Source organism: Macaca nemestrina, chromosome 15 (genome assembly GCF_043159975.1).
Source record: "Macaca nemestrina isolate mMacNem1 chromosome 15, mMacNem.hap1, whole genome shotgun sequence".
Classification (NCBI taxonomy): domain Eukaryota; kingdom Metazoa; phylum Chordata; class Mammalia; order Primates; family Cercopithecidae; genus Macaca; species Macaca nemestrina.
In genome coordinates this window covers 84,318,029-84,336,677 of record NC_092139.1, presented here as the reverse complement: position 1 = coordinate 84,336,677, position 18,649 = coordinate 84,318,029, and the positions used below count along the sequence as shown (strand labels likewise).

The 18,649-nt window shown below is 47.5% G+C and overlaps 1 protein-coding gene across 2 annotated transcripts in view; it reads left to right on the top strand.

The window, feature by feature from the left end:
- Window positions 1-352: 352 nt before the first annotated feature.
- The window catches only part of ADA2 (adenosine deaminase 2), a 50,173-nt gene continuing 31,876 nt past the window's right edge, over window positions 353-18,649 (top strand). The window contains exons 1-3 of one of the 2 annotated variants that reach the window (XM_071079974.1): window positions 353-462; window positions 13,687-14,048; window positions 16,115-16,334. In XM_071079974.1, coding sequence (XP_070936075.1) covers window positions 13,733-14,048; window positions 16,115-16,334 — 536 coding nt within the window. In that variant the 5' untranslated portion in view covers window positions 353-462; window positions 13,687-13,732. Of the gene's footprint in view, window positions 463-13,686; window positions 14,049-16,114; window positions 16,335-17,697; window positions 17,784-18,649 lie in introns of those variants that run through there. The other variant, XM_071079975.1, reaches the window with a different exon arrangement.

Here is an 18,649-nt window from a genome sequence, read left to right as displayed (position 1 = left end):
GCATGGTGGCACACACCTGCAATCCCAGCTACTCAGGATGCTGAGGCAGGAGAATTGCTTGAATCCGGGAGGCGGAGGTTGCAGTAAACTGAGATTGCGCCATTGCACTCCAGCTTGGGCAACAAGAGTGAAACTCTGTCTACAAAAAAAAAAAAAAACCACATGCACATAAACTGAAACACACACGAACACACAAACACCCGCATGAGCATGCACACAAGTCCCCCACATCAAACTCAAATGCACACAGCAAGCATGCATGTAAACCACACACTTGCCACTCTGGCTGCCTCAGCGCTGCAGAGCCCCTCTCCCCTGCCTGTCCTCGGATCCCGGGTGCACACTGGAGGGAAGTAAAACCTACCCAGACAGGAAGTGAAGCAGTTGGTGAGCTTTTCTGGTGCTCTGCACAGATGCTGGGGCACTAAGCAAACAGCCGTCAGTTTCTGGAGCTGTTCTGAGGTAACTGGGGTCCTTTGGGAGCTCTGGGCTGATGAGGTTCAGGAGGTAGCTGGGAAGTCTGGGATTTGGGCTTGGTTCACCTGCGCCTTTCCCTGTCCCCATCTGAGATGGGTCTGAGACTCTCAGTGGAGGAGTAACAGGCTTTCTCCCCAGCAGGCTTTTGAAAATGGGCCCAAGGGCGTTTTCTCAGGACCACAGATGCATGTGGCCTCCACTCTGTCACCCAGGCTAGAGTGCAGGGACACGGTCTCGGTTCACTGCAACTTCTGCCTCTTGAGTTCAAGCGATCCTTGTGCCTCAGCCTCCCTAATAGCTGTGATTATAGGCGTGTGCCACCACGCCCGGCTAATTCTTGTATTTTTAGTAGAGACGGGGTTTCACCATGTTGGCCAGGCTGGTCTTGAACTACTGACCTCAGGTGATCTGCCCGCCTCAGCCTCCCAAAGTGTTGGGATTATAGGCATAAGCCACCACGCCCAGCCTCCCTTCTTCTTAGTCTGGAAGCAAACTACTTTGTGAAGTTTTCATGCCTCCTCTTTTAAAAGTAAAAGAAAGGCTGGCCAGCATGGTGAAACCCCGTCTCTACCAAAAATACAAAAATTAGCCAGGTGTGGTGGCGGGCGCCTGTAATCCTAGCTACTCAGGAGGCTGAAGCAGGAGAATCGTTTGAACCCACAAGGCAGAGGTTGCAGTGAGCTGAGATCCTGCCATTGCACTCCAGCCTGGGCAACAGAGCAAGACTCCATCTCCAAAAAAAAAAAAAAAAAAAGAAAGAAAAAGGAGAAATTTGTGGAGGAGAGAAGATAGATGAAGTAGATATAGCAATAAATTGTGAACAGGGATTGTTTTTTCTAGTATTCAACCAGGTGGGTCTTGACCAGCATTAGATAAATTTCTGTCTGGCAACCTGGAAAAGTTCACAGTTGCTGGGACACAAATGCTTTTGGGGTCCTTCTTGGAGAGGATGGAGTTGAAGATTTGGGAGCTTGATGGCCTTTGTTATGTGTCACCAGGGAGACAGGGACAAGGGGCAGGGCTGTCGATGGAGAATGCTGCATGGGGTAGGTTGGATGGTGACGTAGAAGTCACCATGCTCCTGCCCTAGAGATTTCAGTAGCAGGCAAACGCTGTGGTCAAAAAAGAGAGTCAAGGACTTAATGAAGTTAAAGGTATTCTTCTGAAGTCCAGCACTCTGATTTTGGGGGTACAGCTTCTACCATAACTGCATATTGCTGATCCTAGTTCATTCTTAAAATTTTCTTTGCTATCTGATATACTATAGAATAACTGAGCTGGAGGCCGGGCGCGGTGGCTCAAGCCTGTAATCCCAGCACTTTGGGAGGCCGAGACGGGCGGATCACGAGGTCAGGAGATCGAGACCATCCTGGCTAACACGGTGAAACCCCGTCTCTACTAAAAAATACAAAAAATTAGCCGGGCGAGGCGGCGGGCGCCTGTAGTCCCAGCTACTCGGGAGGCTGAGGCAGGAGAATGGCGTGAACCCGGGAGGCGGAGCTTGCAGTGAGCTGAGATCCGGCCACTGCACTCCAGCCTGGGCGACAGAGTGAGACTCCGTCTCAAAAAAAAAAAAAAAAAAAAAAAAAAAAGAATAACTGAGCTGGAAAGAGTCTTGGATATTAAAACGATTTAATGAGCAGCAAACTTTCCATTTTTGTCATATCCTTTCAGCACCTCTATTTACTTAATTTTTTTTTTTTTTTTTTTTTGAGATGGAGTCTTTGCTCTGTCACCCAGGCTGGAGTGCAGTGGCGCGATCTCGGCTCACTACAAGCTCCGCCTCCCGGGTGCACGCCATTCTTCTGCCTCAGCCTCCCGAGTAGCTGGGACTACAGGTGCCCACCACCACGCCCGGCTAATTTTTTGCATTTTTAGTAGAGACGGGGTTTCACCGTGTTAGCCAGGATGGTCTTGATCTCCTGACCTTGTGATCCGCCCATCTCAGCCTCCCAAAGTGCTGGGATTACAGGCGTGAGCCACCACGCCTGGCCGTATTTTTCTTTAACTTAAAAAATTTTCAACAAAAACAATAACACTTATGATATCATGGGTTTCATGTGCTAATAAATGTTTTAAAATTGCATATCTGTCAAAATAACCCCTATCCATTTGTGAGCCACCTAAGATTGTATCTTGTGCCACTGATAATATGCACATTGCACTTTGAAAACTACTGATCTTGTCCAAGTTACCTTTTTTGTAGGCGAGGACACTGAGATCCGGAGACATTAGTGATTTGCCCAAGGTTGCACAGTTAGACTGACACTAATTTGAGGCTGTTCCTGAGGTCTCCTAATTTATAGTCTTGACATGTTCCAGTATGCTGTATCATACTTTCAAGTGTATAGAAACAATTCTTTTTTTTTTTTTACGTTTATTTATTTATTTATTTATTATTATTATTATACTTTAAGTTATAGGGCACATGTGCATAACGTGCAGGTTTGTTACATATGTATACTTGTGCCATGTTGGTGTGCTGCACCCATCAACTTGTCAGCACCCATCAACTCGTCATTTACATCAGGTATAACTCCCAATGCAATCCCTCCCCCAGCCCCGCTCCCCATGATAGGCTCCGGTGTGTGATGTTCCCCTTCCCGAGACCAAGTGATCTCATTGTTCAGCTCCCACCTATGAGTGAGAACATGCGGTGTTTGGTTTTCTGTTCTTGTGATAGTTTGCAAAGAATGATGGTTTCCGCCGGGCGCGGTGGCTCAAGCCTGTAATCCCAGCACTTTGGGAGGCCAAGACGGGCGGATCACGAGGTCAGGAGATCGAGACCATCCTGGCTAACAGGGTGAAACCCCGTCTCTACTAAAAAATACAAAAAACTAGCCGGGCAAGGTGGCGGGCGTCTGTAGTCCAGCTACTCGGGAGGCTGAGGCAGGAGAATGGCGTAAACCCGGGAGGCGGAGCTTGCAGTGAGCTGAGATCTGGCCACTGCACTCCAGCCTGGGCGACAGAGCGAGACTCCGTCTCAAAAAAAAAAAAAAAAAAAAGAATGATGATTTCCAGCTGCATCCATGTCCCTACAAAGGACACAAACTCATCCTTTTTTATGGCTGCATAGTATTCCATGGTGTATATGTGCCACATTTTCTTAATCCAGTCTGTCACTGATGGACATTTGGGTTGATTCCAAGTCTTTGCTATTGTGAATAGTGCCGCAATAAACATACGTGTGCATGTGTCTTTATAGCAGCATGATTTATAATCCTTTGGGTATATACCCAGTAATGGGATGGCTGGGTCATATGGTACATCTAGTTCTAGATCCTTGAGGAATCGCCATACTGTTTTCCATAATGGTTGAACTAGTTTACAATCCCACCAACAGTGTAAAAGTGTTCCTATTTCTCCACATCCTCTCCAGCACCTGTTGTTTCCTGACTTTTTAATGATCGCCATTTTAACTGGTGTGAGATGGTATCTCATTGTGGTTTTGATTTGCATTTCTCTGATGGCCAGTGATGATGAGCATTTTTTCATGTGTCTGTTGGCTGTATGAATGTCTTCTTTTGAGAAATGTCTGTTCATATCCTTTGCCCACTTTTTGATGGGGTTGTTTGTTTTTTTCTTGTAAATTTGTTTGAGTTCTTTGTAGGTTCTGGATATTAGCCCTTTGTCAGATGAGTAGATTGCAAAAATTTTCTCCCATTCTGTAGGTTGCCTGTTCACTCTGATGGTAGTTTCTTTTGCTGTGCAGAAGCTCTTGAGTTTAATTAGATCCCATTTGTCAATTTTGGCTTTTGCTGCCATTGCTTTTGGTGTTTTAGACATGAAGTCTTTGCCCATGCCTATGTCCTGAATGGTACTACCTAGGTTTTCTTCTAGGGTTTTTATGGTATTAGGTCTAACATTTAAGTCTCTAATCCATCTTGAATTAATTTTCGTATAAGGAGTAAGGAAAAAAAGAGCCCGTATCTCCAAGACAATCCTAAGTCAAAAGAACAAAGCTGGAGGCATCACGCTACCTGACTTCAAACTATACTACAAGGCTACAGTAACCAAAACAGCATGGTACTGGTACCAAAACAGAGATATAGACCAATGGAACAGAACAGAATCCTCAGAAATAATACCACACATCTACAGCCATCTGATCTTCGACAAACCTGAGAGAAACAAGAAATGGGGAAAGGATTCCCTATTTAATAAATGGTGCTGGGAAAATTGGCTAGCCATAAGTAGAAAGCCGAAACTGGATCCTTTCCTTACTCCTTATAGAAACAATTCTTTTATTTTCATTTTAAAAATTTTATTTAAGTATTTATTTTCGAGACAGTCTTGCTCTGTTGCCCAGGCTGGAGTGCAATGGTGCAGTCTAGGCTCACTGAAACCTCCACCTCCCAGGTTCAGGACCTTCTCATGCCTCAGCCTCATGAGTAGCTGGGACTACAGGTTCAATCTACCACGCCTAACTGATTTTTGTATTTTGGTTTTGCTATGTTGCCCAGGCTGGTATCGAACTCCTGGGCACCAGTGATCTGCCCACTTCAGCCTCCCATAGTGCTGTGATTATAGGTGTAAGCCACTGCCCCTTCTTAAATGTAATTCAAATAGATAACCCAGGTAAAGGAGCAGCATAGAGCCTTTTGTAGGGAGACGCTGAATACGTTTCCTTCCTTCAGTCCCTGCTCTTTGCCGCCCTGCACTGGCTGCTCTCTGGAAGTTTTGATAATCCTTTCTTTTTTTTTTTTTTTTTTTTTTTTTTTTTTTTTTTTTTTTTTTTTGAGACGGGGTCTCGCTCTGTCGCCCAGGCTGGAGTGCAGTGGCCGGATCTCAGCTCACTGCAAGCTCCACCTCCTGGGTTTACGCCATTCTCCTGCCTCAGCCTCCCGAGTAGCTGGGACTACAGGCGCCCGCCACCTTGCCCGGCTAGTTTTTTGTATTTTTTAGTAGAGACGGGGTTTCACCCTGTTAGCCAGGATGGTCTTGATCTCCTGACCTCGTGATCCACCCGTCTCGGCCTCCCAAAGTGCTGGGATTACAGGCTTGAGCCACCACACCCGGCCCTGATAATCCTTTCTAATGCTAATGCTCTGAAATACCAAGATGCTGTACCTTGGTGTGGCCACTGAATGACTGACTGTGTGTGCAAGGTACTCAATAGAGACTGTCGGTTCTGGGGCAATTTCTTGTATTCTTTATTTGCTTATTTCCTTCACCTGTTATTATTATTATTTTTTTCCTTCTGAAATGTCTGTTATTTGGGTGTTGGATTTCCTCAACCAATAATCATCTCATTTTCTTTTCTCCTATTTTGCTTTATTTTTAAAAATATTTTCTTTAACTTCATTTTTAATGTTGCTAGTAAATTTTTAAACATTCGGCTTTCCTATTTTTAATTTCTGAAAGTTCTTTCTAATTCTCTATTTTTTTATCACCTCCTATTCCTGTTTTACACACACAATGTTTTATGTGTTTAAGGATGTTAATTACAGTTCTTTCAGATTTTTCTTTTAGTTCCCGTGTTGCTTTATTTCCTCTCGGTTCCTTATCTCTGTGCGTTTTCTTTTGGTTTCTTTCTCAGGTTGAAGCCTTTCTTCAAATGTCTTATGCTCTTGTGCTCTCTGGTTATATTTGTTATTTATTTATTTATTTATTTTAACTTTAATCCATTTTATATGAGTCTCTCTCTCTCTGTCTCTCTCTCTCTATATATATATTTTGTTTTGTTTTGTTTTGTTTTGTTTTGAGATGGAGTCTCACTCTGTTGCCAGGCTGGAGCACAGTGGCGTAATCCTGGCTCACTGCAACCTCTGCCTCCTGGGTTCAAGCAAGTCTCCTGCCTCAGCCTCCCGAGTAGCTGGGATTACAGGCACACGCCACTATGCCTGGCTAGTTTTTGTGTTTTTAGTAGAGACAGGGTTTCTCCATGTTGGCCAGGCTGGTCTTGAACTCCTGACCTCGTGATCCACCTGCCTCGGCCTCCCAAAGTGCTGGGATTGCAGGCATGAGCCACCATGCCCGGTCTTAGTTACTTTGAAATATACATAATATTGTCACTAAGTATAGTCACCCTAGTCTACTACAAAACATTCGAAGTCATTTCTTCTATCTAACTGTAGGTTTTTGTTTTTTTTTTCCTGGGAGTGGGGCAGATAGGTCTCACTCTGTCACCCAGGCAGGAGTGCAATGGCACCACCACCGCTTACTGTAGCCTTGACCTCCCAGACTCAAGCGATCCTCCCACCTCAGCCTGCTGAGTAGCTGGGAGTACAGGTGTGCACCACCACACATGGGTAATTTTTATTATTATTATTTTATTTATTTATTTATTTATTTTGAGATGAAGTCTCGCCTTTTCACCCAGGTTGGAGTGCAGTGGTGTGATCTCAGCTCACTGCAACCTCTGCCTCCCGAGTTCAAGCGATTCTCCTGCCTCAGCCTCCTGAGTTGCTGGGATTACAGGTTCACGCCACTATGCCTGGCTAATTTTTGTATTTTTAGTAGAGACGGGGTTTCATCATGTTGGTCAGGCTGGTCTTAAACTCCTGACCTCGTGATCTGCCTGCCTCGGCCTCCCAAAGTGCTGGGATTACAGGTGTGAGCCACTGCGACTGGCCGATAATATTTAAAGTTTTTGTAGAGATGGGGTCTTGCTTCATTGCCCAGGCCAGTCTTCAACTTCTAGGCTCAAGTGATCCTCCTGCCTCGGCCTCTTGAAGTTCCTGTCTATTTGTACCCATAACCAACTTCTCTTCATCCCCTGCATCTACCTCAACCCTTCATAGTCTCCGGTGTCTATCTTTCTATTCTCTATGTCTATGGGATCAACTTTCTTAGCTCTCACATATGAGTGGGAACATATGGTGTTTGTCCTTCTGTGTCTGGCTTATTTCATTTAACATTATGTCTTCTAGTTCCGTGCATGTTGGTGGAAATGACGTGATTTCATTTTTAACGGCTGAGTAGTATTCCATTGTGTATATATGCCACATTTTCTTTCTTTTTTAAAAAAACTGGCTTTTGCTTTATTGTGTAATTTACAGGGGAGAATCCCAAGTTCCACACTTGGTTTTTCTCTTCTGCCTTCGTTATTCTTTCAATATGTATGTCAACAGAGATCGTTTCTCCCAATAGCATATGCAGTTTGATCCTCAACCAGGACACACAGGCCCTACAAAATTCCAACCCTCCAAGACGGATGCCTGGGCCCTCCCATTTGACCGCACCCATGTCTGTTTGTACGGGGGCTCTGCCCTGGTCCTGTCACCCCTGAGGCGTCCTTAGGGTACGAATGCCAAACAGGCTCCGTGTGATGTGTCAGCTCTGAATAAATACAAGAGGCCGCTAGGAGCCCCCAGCTGAGGATTGAGAGACAGGCTGTATCTGGGCTCCGTTTCAAAGAATGCTGTGATCCATTAGCAATGTCTGCCATGGGAATACCCATTAGAAGTACCTGGAAGGAGGGTTTTGAGGAATGGGCTCAGAAAGGAACAAGGTGTGTCCGTTCCATTCTTGCCTTAGGTGGCTGTTCTGCCACCCAGGCTGTGCTGTCTCAGTGGCCAGGTGGCTGAGGAGGAAGTCTGAAGGCCACAGAGTTGCAAGTGGCTTCCCTGGGGCCTGCAGGAACAGCATAGGCCCCAAGCTAGAGGAAGCTTGGAGGGGCACCCACAATGGGTCCTGTGGGGCTCTGCATACTGCGGGCCATCATGGCATTAGCTCCTTATCCTCTGGAGTCCATCTCATCCAGGAGAAGACAGCTGGCTGGCCTCAGAGCGTTAGAGGCAACTCAGGGAGAAAAACATTTTTACATGGTACGGACACAGAAATGGGCTTTACCTCCAGATAAACTTAGAAACTTTCCATCCGAACTAAAAGGGTGTATCTTCTATATGTTGCCAAGAAACCTAAACTGAGTACAAGGACAATTTTACTTTAATCAAGTTCCAGAATGAGGGTACTCAGCTTCGAAAAGTAGTTTGTAGCAGAAGATGCGAGGGTGTGTGTGAAGCCATGTTTCTAGAATATACCAAAGGAAAACACACACAACCCCTGCGTGGCCTTTTGCCAGCCCTCGATGCTGCTCTCTACTGGGGGCAGGCGGCTACTTCGTCCAGCTGACTCAGGAATGTAATGCTCGGTGAGTGTGTCCAGGTGTCTGTTGGCGTTTTGGATTCTTTCTCTTTTCTTTCTTCTTTCTTTCTTTCTTTCTTTCTTTCTTTCTTTCTTTCTTTCTTTCTTTCTTTCTTTCTTTCTTTCTTTCTTTCTTTCTTTCTTTCTTTCTTTCTTTCTTTCTTTTCTTTCTTTCTTTCCTTTCTTTCTTTCTTTTCTTTTTTCTTTTTTTGAGACGGAGTCTTGCTCTGTCACCCAGGCTGGAGTGCAGTGGCCGGATCTCAGCTCACTGCAAGCTCCGCCTCCCGGGTTTATGCCGTTCTCCTGCCTCAGCCTCCCGAGTAGCTGGGACTACAGGCGCCCGCCACCTCGCCCGGCTAGTTTTTTTTTTGTATTTTTTAGTAGAGATGGGGTTTCACCGTGTTAGCTGGGATCGTCTCTCGATCTCCTGGCCTCGTGATCCGCCCGTCTCGGCCTCCCAAAGTGCTGGGATTACAGGCTTGAGCCACCGCGCCCGGCCGTCTTTCTTTCTTTTCTTTCTTTTCTTTCTCCCTCTCTTTCTCTCTTTCTCTCTTCTTTCCTTCCTTCCTTCCTTCCTTCCTCCCTTCCTTCTTTTTTTGAGACGGAGTTTCGCTCTTGTTGCTCAGGCTGGAGTGCAATGGAACAATCTTGGCTCACTGCAATCTCTGCCTCCTGGATTCAAGTGATTCTCCTGCCTCAGCCTCCTGAGTAGCTGGAATTACAGGCACACGCCACCACGCCCAGCTAAATTTTTGCATTTTTAGTAGAGACGGGGTTTCACCATGTTGGCCAGACTGGTCTTGAACTCCTGACCCCAGGTGATCTGCCTGCCTTGGCCTCCTGAAGTGCTGGGATTACAGATGTGAGCAACCGCGCTTGGCCTGGATGCTTTCTTGAGGATCCTTTCTGTTGCCGCTTCTCCTGCATTTTCTCAAAGGCCACCCAGGCCAGGGTCCGCTTGTCCAGGCCGTGCCGCTTCTCCTCCTCGTTCTTTGTGCTCATTCCCATTGCTTCCAGGAGTTTTGCTTTGTCTTTGTCCTGCTTTTTCTTCTTCCGCTTGGTCACTCTGAGCTCTGCAACGCCTTTTGGCTTTAGGAGTCCTTTTTGGACCAGCTCGTAGGCCTCCATGACACTCCCCGGTGCTTTGGCAGATGGACTTGCCACGTTTTCTTTATCCATTGTCTTGGTGGACACTTGAGTTATTTCCATATCTTTGCTATTGTGAATAGTGCTGCAATAAACCTCCGAGTACAGGTATCCCTTTGACATACTGATTTCCTTTCCTTTGGATAGATACCCAGTAATGGGATTGCTGGATGTTATGGTAGTTCTTTTTTTCTTTTTTTTTTGAGACAGAGTCTTGCTCTGTCCAGCCCAGGCTAGAGTACAGTGGCGCGATTTCAGCTTACTGCAACCTCTGCCTCCCAGGTTCAAGCAATTCTCCTGCCTCAGCCTCCCAAGTAGCTGGGACTACAGGTGCCGGCCACCATGCATGGCTAATTTTTTTGTATTTTTAGTAGAGACGGGGTTTCACCTTGTTGGTCAGGCTGGTCTCGAACTCCCGACCTTGGGTGATCCACCCACCTCAGCCTTCCAAAGTGCTGGGATTACAGGTGTGAGCCACCATGCCCGGCTGATCGTGTGGTAGTTCTATTTTTAGTTTTTCGAGAAATATCCATACTGTCTTCCATAGTGGCTGTACTAGTTTACGCTCCCACCAGAGGTGTATAGGACCTCCTTTTCTCTACATCCTCACCAGCATCTGTTATTTTTTGTCTTTTAAGTAATAGTCATTTTTCGAGATGGGTTGAGATTATCTCATTGTAGTTTTGATTTGCATTTCCCCAATGATTAGAAAAAATGTTGGCTGGGCCTGGTGGCTCAGACCTGTAATCCCTTAATATCAGGACGTGGAGGCAGGAGGATCGCTTGAACCCAGGAGTTTGAGACCAGCTCCAGCAGCATAGTGAGAGCCTGTCTCTACAGAAAAGAAAAAAAAATTAGCTGGGTGTAGCGGTACCACACTTAGGAGGCCAGGGTAGGAGGATTCCTTGAAACCGGGGGGTCGTGGCTGCTGTGAGCTGTGAACGCCAACCAGGTGGACTCACGCTACTGCACTCCAGCCTGGGCAACAGAGTAAGAACCTGTCTCCAGGGAAAAAAAAAAAAAAGAAAGCAAAGCAGAGAAAAAAGTGGGGGCATTTATGCATAGACCTATTGGCCATTTTGTATGTCTTTGGCCATTTTTTAAGTGAGATAATTTGTTCTTTTCTTGTTGAGTTGTTTGATTTCCTTATATAGTCTGGATATTAGCTCCCCATCAGATAACTAATTTTTAAATATTTTCTCCTATTCAAGAGATTGGCTGGGCATGGTGGCTCACGCCTGTAATCCCAGCACTTTGGGAGGCCGAGGCAGGTGGATCACCTGCGGTCAGGAGTTCAAGACCAGCCTGCCCAACATGGTGAAACTCCGTCTCTACTAAAAATACAAAAAAATTAGCTGGGCCTGGTGGCACATGCCTGTAGTCCCAGCTACTTGGGAGGCTCAGGCAGACGAATTGCTTGGACCCAGGAGACGGAGGTTGCAGTGAGCCAAGAAAAGGCTGGGCACGGTGGCTCACGTCAGTAATGACAGTACTTTAGGAGTCTGAGGCTACTCAGGAGGCTGAGGCAGGAGAATCACTTGAACCTGGGAGGGGGAGGTTATGGTGAGCCGAGATCACACCACTGTACTCCAGCCTGGGTGACAAGTGTGAAACTCTGTCCCCCCACAAAAAAGGAAAAGAAAAGAAAAGAAAAGAAAAAGATAGGTTGTCTCTTCATTCTGTTAATTGTTTCTTTGCTATTTAATTAATTAATTAATTAATTTTCTTTTTTTTGAGACAGAGTCTCACTCTGTTGGCAGGCTGGAGTACAGTGGCGCGATCTCAGCTCACTGCAAGCTCTGCGACCCGGATTCAAGCACTTCTCCTGCCTCAGCCTCCCAAGTAGCTGGGACTACAGGCACCCGCCACCATGCCCGGCTAATTTTTGTATTTTCAGTAGAGACGGGGTTTCACCATGTTGGCCAGGATGGTCTCGATCTCTTGACCTCGTGATCCACTCGCCTTGGCCTCTCAAAGTGCTGGGATTACAGGAGTGAGCCACCGCGCCTGGCCAATTCATTTATTTATTGCAGAGGATATCACTACGTTACCCAGGTTGGATTGCAGTGGCGCAATCTTGGCTCATTGCATCCTCGATCTCCCAGGCTCAGGTGAACTTCCCACATCAGCCTCCCCAGTAGCTGGGACTACAGGTGCGCACCACCATGCCCAGCTAATTTTTGTATCTTTTGTAGAGATGGAGTTTCAACATGTTGCTGAGAATGGTCTTGAACCCCTGGGCTTAAGCAATCCACCTGCTGTGCCAGCACCTGGTCTTATTTTTAATTAATTAATTAATTTATTTTTTTGACATTGAGTCTTGTTCTGTCACCCAGGCTGGAGTGCAGTGGGGTGATCTCAGCTTACTCTAACCTCTGCCTCCCAAGCAATTCAAGCGATTCTCCTGCCTCAGCCTCCCAAGCAGCTGAGACTACAGGCACGCATCACCATGCCCAGCTAATTTTTGTATTTTTAGTAGAGACGGGTTTTCACCATATTGGCCAGGCTGGTCTCAAACTCCTGACCTTGTGATCCACCCGCCTCAGCCTCCCAAACTGCTGGGATTACAGGCATAAGCCACCGCACCCAGCAGTATTTTTATTTTTTAATAAAAAAAATTTTTTTTTAAAGACAATGTCTTGATCTGTTGCCAAGGCTGGAGTGCAGTGGTGAGATCGAAGCTCGCTGCAGCCTCAAAGTACTGAGCTCAAGCGATGCTCCCGCTTCAGCCTCCTGAATAGCTAGGACCACAGGCATGCTGGTTATATTTAAAAGTGAAACACTGGCCGGGCACGGTGGCTCATGCCTGTAGTCCTAGCACTTTGGGAGGCTGAGATGAGCAGATCAGTTGAGGCTAGGAGTGCAAGACCAGCCTGGCCAATATAGGCTCTACTAAAAATACAAAAATTAGCTGGGCGTGGTGGCACATGCCTGTAGTCCCAGTCACTTGGGAGGCTGAGGTACGAGAATCGCTTAAACCCTGGAGGCGGAGGTTGCAGAAAGCCAAGATCACGTCACTGCAGTCCAGCCTGGGCAACAGAGCGAGACTCTGTTTTAAAAAAGAAAATTTTTTTTAAATAACTACAATAAAATGAAATAAAAGTGAACCACTAAAAATCAGATTGCGGTGTCTTTATGCATGAGCCAGGGCTTGTTGGACCTTAAAGCTCCAGTATCAGAAGGCCTCATGGTGACCTTTAATTTGGGAAAACTTGCCAGGCACGGTGGCTCATGCCTGTAATCCCAGCACTTTGGGAGACTGAGGCTGGCAGATCACCTGAGGTCAGGAGTTCGAGACCAGCCTGACCAACATGGAGAAACCCCATCCCTACTAAAAATACAAAATTAGCCAGGCATGGTGGTGCATGCCTGTAATCCCAGCTATTTGGGAGGCTGAGGCAGGAGAAGCACTTGAACCTGGGAGGCAGAGGTTGCAGTGAGCCAAGATCATGCCATTGCACTCCAGCCTGGGCAACAAGAGTGAAACTCCATCTCAAAGAACAAAAAATGGCCAGGTGCAGTGGCTAATGCCTGTAATCCCAGCACTTTGGGAGGCCGAGGCAGGTGGATCACGAGGTCAGGAGATTGTGACCATCCTGGTGAATATGGTGAAACCCCATCTCTACTAAAAATGCAAAAAATTAGCCTGGCATGGTGGCGGGCGCCTATAGTCCTAGCTTCTCAGGAGGCTGAGGCAGGAGAATGGCGTGAACCCGGGAGGCGCAGCTTGCAGTGAGCCAAGATCACACCACCGCACTCCAGCCTGGGCAGCAGAGTGAAACTCCATCTCAAAAAAAAAAAAAAAAAAATTGAGAAACCCCTACCTGTCTCTACCAGTAGGTCTTTTCTCTGGGGTCTGGAAGAAGAATCCTTCAATATCCTACCTTCTGGTAATCTGAGAGCTGGGCGAGAAAAGGAAGATCAGAGTTCGACCCTTAAATCTGTAGGTTTTCACTCCCCTCCCCTCCTTTGCAGTCCCGTGGAGTCTCCATTGGAGCCATTTTGTCGTCCAGGCATCCCGATGTTGGTGGATGGCCCATCTGAGTGGCCAGCCCTGCGCTTCTTGCTGTTGGCTGTAGCAATGTCTTTCTTCCGCTCAGCTGTATCCATAGATGAGGCGCATCTGTTGTTGAAAGAAAAAATGATGCGACTCGGGGGGCCGCTGGTGCTGACCACCAAGGAGGAGCAGGCCAACAAGAGGCTCATGACGCTCAAAATCGCTGAGATGAAGGAGGCCATGAAGACCCTGATATTCCCACCCAGCATGCACTTTTTCCAGGCTAAGCATCTCATTGAGAGGAGTCAAGTGTTTAATATTCTAAGGATGATGCCAAAAGGTAAGGTTTGGAAAGGGGTGGCTTGGGGTGCTGGGAAGGTAGAGGGACTCATCTTGGGGCTACTACTGTGCTTGCGGCTGTTGCTATTCTAGGTGGAGCAGAGAAAGTCTCACTCGGCTGCTCTGCTCCTCTGTCCTTTTAGGTAGACTAGGAAAAGGGTGTTGGAAACCAGAACCCCTGCTTCCTGGGGGACTCGCAGACAGTCATGATTGGCCTGAATATTCCTGGTCTTCCCTGGAAAAGTTGGAAAAGCATCCAACCCTGAGACTTTGCTATTCCCTTCATAGTTTTCCCAGGGGCTAAGCTACCGCATAGGATACAATACGATATAGCATCCTGGAGTAGTATAAACACACCTCCATGAAACATGAAATAATCAGCATCCTGCACATATAAATAGCCAGGAGCGGTGGTGCACCTGTAATCCAAGCTACTCTGGAGGCTGAGTGGAGAGTATTGCTTGAGCCCAGGTGGAGTTTGCAGGGACCTATGATGGCACCACTGCATTCCAGTCTGGATGACAGAGCAAGACCCTGTCCCCCAGAAAATGTTGTTTTTTTTTTTTTAATTAAAAAACATTTTTTTTGAGACAGAGTCTCACTCTGTCGCCCAGGCTGGAGTGCACTGGTGCTATCTCGGCTCACTGCAACCTCTGCCTCTTGGGTTCAAGTGATTCTCCTGCCTCAGTCTCCTGAGTAGCTGGGATTACAGGCATGCACCATCACACCTAGGTGATTTTTGTACTTTTAGTAGAGATGGGGTTCCACCATGTTGGCCAGGCTGGTCTCAAACTCCTGAGCTCAGGCAATCCACCCGCCTCGGCTTCCCAAAGTGCTGGGATTACAGGTGTGAGCCACTGCGCCCGGCCAAAAATGTTAATTTAAAATATAAAAATAATAGCAACTTGCAGTTTACAAAGACTTTTCAACACCTGTTTTTTTTGTTTTTGTTTTTGTTTTTTTTTTGAGATGGAGTCTTGTTCTGTCGCCCAGGCTGGAGTGCAGTGGCGTGATCTCAGTTCACTGCAACATCCTCTTTCCAGATTCAAGCGATTCTCCCACCTCAGCCTCCCGAGTAGCTGGGGTTACAGGCGCCTGCCACCACGCCCGGCTAATTTTTGTATTTTTAGTAGAGATGGGGTTTCACCATGTAAGCCAGGCTGGTCTCGAACTCCTGACCTCGTGATCTGCCTGCCTCGGTCTCCCAAAGTGCTGGGGTTACAGGAGCGAGCCACCATGCCTGGCTGTTTTCTTTCTTTTCATGTTATAAATAGAGATTAAAAAATAATAATAATCATGAGGTCAGTAAAGTAGCATCCCCAGTTGCTGGGAGGCATAAGAGGGTGACACACTATAGCTCATGCAGCCGGGACAGCTGTCTAGGGGCTCGTGTCAGGGCCAGGGGCTGGATGGGCACAAGAAGGGCAGAGGGACAGCATGCACTGTGCCTGGGGGAGCAAGGGACACAGCTGGTGTCTGGTCGGGAGGACAAGCATGGGGACTCAACAGCAGAAGCTGTACAGACACGGGCTCAGCCCAGGGGATGAAAAACCAGTGGGAGAGGAGTTGAGGGGCAGGATGAGAGGATGGAGGACAAGTGTGTGAACAGGACTGCGGCCCTGGGGCTCATCCCAGTGTATCCCGTCATGAAGTGTTGGGTGGCCTCATTGAAAGGCTTGGGCTCCCAATGGAGAACTAGAAGCCAGTGGAGCCCCGAGTTGAACTTCAGTTCTGTGGTTCCAAACCTGATGCCCTCTCACTCTCCTCTGCTGCCCCTCTTGGACAAGATCACCCCTGGCTCCTGATTAGTGAGACATGGAAGCCCCATCCTTAAACTAGAGCCTTAGACAAGTTCTGAGAAACATGTCTGGACAGAAATCCTTCTGCTCGCACGTCTTCTTGTGATCCACACTGTCCCCAAGCCCCAGAGTCCTGGGATGGGACTTCACCCCTTTGTCCCCAAGCCCCAGAGTCCTGGGATGGGACTTCACCCCTTTGTCCCCAAGCCCCGGAGCCCTGACATGGGACTTCACCCCTTTGTCTCCACCATTCTTCTTCCCTTTCCAGGGGCTGCCTTACACCTCCATGACACTGGCATCGTGACTATGGACTGGCTGGTGAGGAATGTCACCTACAGGCCTCACTGCCACATCTGTTTCACCTCGAAGGGGATCATGCAGTTTAGATTTGCTCACCCAACTCCCCGTACATCAGAAAAATGTTCCAAGTGGATCCTGCTGGAGGATTATCGGAAGCGGGTGCAGAACGTCACTGAGTTTGACGACAGGTGAGTATTAGTTCAGCAAGCACATGTCCCAGGTCTGTCATGGGGTGGCAGTGGGTAGGTGTCTCCCTTGGTACAAACCTATAGATAAAAATCTGGCTTTAAAAAAGAACGAGGCAAGGCTGAACATGGTGGCTCACATCTGTAATCCCAGCACCTTGTGAGGCCAAGGCGAGTGGATCACTTGAGCCCAGGAGTTGCCAGTCTGGGCAACATGGTGAAACCCCATCTCTACCAAAAATACAAAAAATTAGCCGGGCGTGGTGCTGTGCCTGTGGTCCTAGTTACTTGGGAGGCTGGGGCAGGAGGATCACTTGAACCCAGGAGGTTGAGGCCGCAGTGAACTGAGATGGAGCCACTGCACTCCAGCCTGAGTGACAAAATAAAACCCTATCTCAAAAAGAAAAAAAGAAAGAAAAAACCATGAGCACCTTTTTCTTTTAACCTTACCGGATACTCTGCCCCACAAAAGCATTCAACACCTTTTCTATCCATAGTAGTTTTCTGGTGCATTTAAAATCTACAAAAAGCATTATCAGCAACACTATTTTTGTTTGTTGTTATTATTATTATTGTTTGTTTGTTTGTTTGTTTGAGATGGTCTCACTCTGTCACCCAGGCTGGAGTGCAGTGATGCGATCTCCACTCACTGCAAGCTCCGCCTCCCAGGTTCACACCATTCTCCTGCCTCAGCCTCCCGAGTAGCTGGGACTACAGGTACCCACCACCACGCCCGGCTAATTTTTGTATTTTTAGTAGAGACGGGGTTTCACCGTGTTAGCCAGGATGGTCTTGATCTCCTGACCTTGTGATCTGCCCATCTTGGCCTCCCAAAGTGCTGGGATTACAGGCGTGAGCCACCACGCCCAGCCATTATTATTATTATTTGAGACATGGTTTTGCTCTATCACCCAGGCTGGAGTGCAGTAGCGCAATCTTGGCTCACGGCAGCCTCTGTCTGCTGGGTTCAAGCGATTTTCCTGCCTCAGCCTTCTGAGTAGCTGGGGTTACAGACATGTGCCACCACGCCTTTGTATTTTTAGTAGAAACAGGGTTTCACCATGTTGGCCAGGCTGGTCTTGAACTCCTGACCTCAGGTGATCTGTGCATCTCGGCCTCCGAAAGTGCTGGGATTACAGGCGTGAGTGACCGCGCCTCGCCAGCAACACTGTTGCTGTAGCAAATGAGATTTGTCTGATGCTCAATAAAACCAGAGAGAATAAAAGTTCCTAGCTCTGAAGTGATGACAATCTAGCTGGAAGATAAATCTTCTTGAAAACCTGTTGGAGCAACTTCCTAACAGACTTGTATAGTATTATTATTATTATTATTACTATTTAAGACAGGGTCTCATTCTACCATCTAGGCTGGAGTGCAGTGGCACAATCTCGGCTCACTGCAGACTCAACCTCCCAGGCTGAAGCAATCCTCCTGTGTGTCAGCACGCTAGAGGTACGCACCATCACGCCCAGCTAATTTTTGTATTTTTTGTAGAGATGGGGTGTTGCCATGTTGCCCAGGCTGGTCTTGAACTCTGGGGCTCAAGCCATCCTGTCGCCTTGGCCTCCCAAAGTGCTAGGACTACAGGCACGAGCCGTTGTGCCTGGCCTTGTATAGTAATATTATAAGTGACAATTAGTTTGGTCACACAGATGTCTAGAGAGTGCTCCCCTGAGGTTATTTCCCTTTATGAAATGAAAAACATGAAGCTCAGCAAGGTTAACTAGCTTATGCAAGGACACACAGCTGGTAAATGGCCAATCTGGGATACACACCTGGGTGCTGATTGGAGTTATTTCCATTCCACTCCCTTCATTAACCTGCTTGAGCTGCCATAACAGAACACCCCAGGCTGGGGGGCTTAAACAACAGGAATTGATTGTCTCAAGCTGGGCACACTGGGTCATGCCTGTAATCCTAGCACTTCGGGAGGCTGAGGTGGGAGGATCACTTGTACCCAGGGGTTCAAGACCAGCCTGGTGGCCAGGTGCGATGGCTCACGCTTGTAATCCTAACACTTTGGGAGACCGAGGTGGGTGGTTCAGGAGTTCAAAACCAGCCTGGCCAACATGGTGAAACCCTGTCTCTACTAAAAATACAAAAAAAAAAATTAGCCATGGGTGCCGGCAGGCACCTGTAATCCCAGCTACTTGGGAGGCCGAGGCAGGAGGATCACTTGAACCTGGGAGGTGGAGGTTGCAGCGAGCCAAGATTGTGCCACTGCACTCCAGCCTGGGTGACAGAGCAAGACAAGAAAGGAAGGAAGGAAGGAAAGAAGGAAGGAAGGAAGGAAGGCAGACAGACAGACCAGTCTGGGC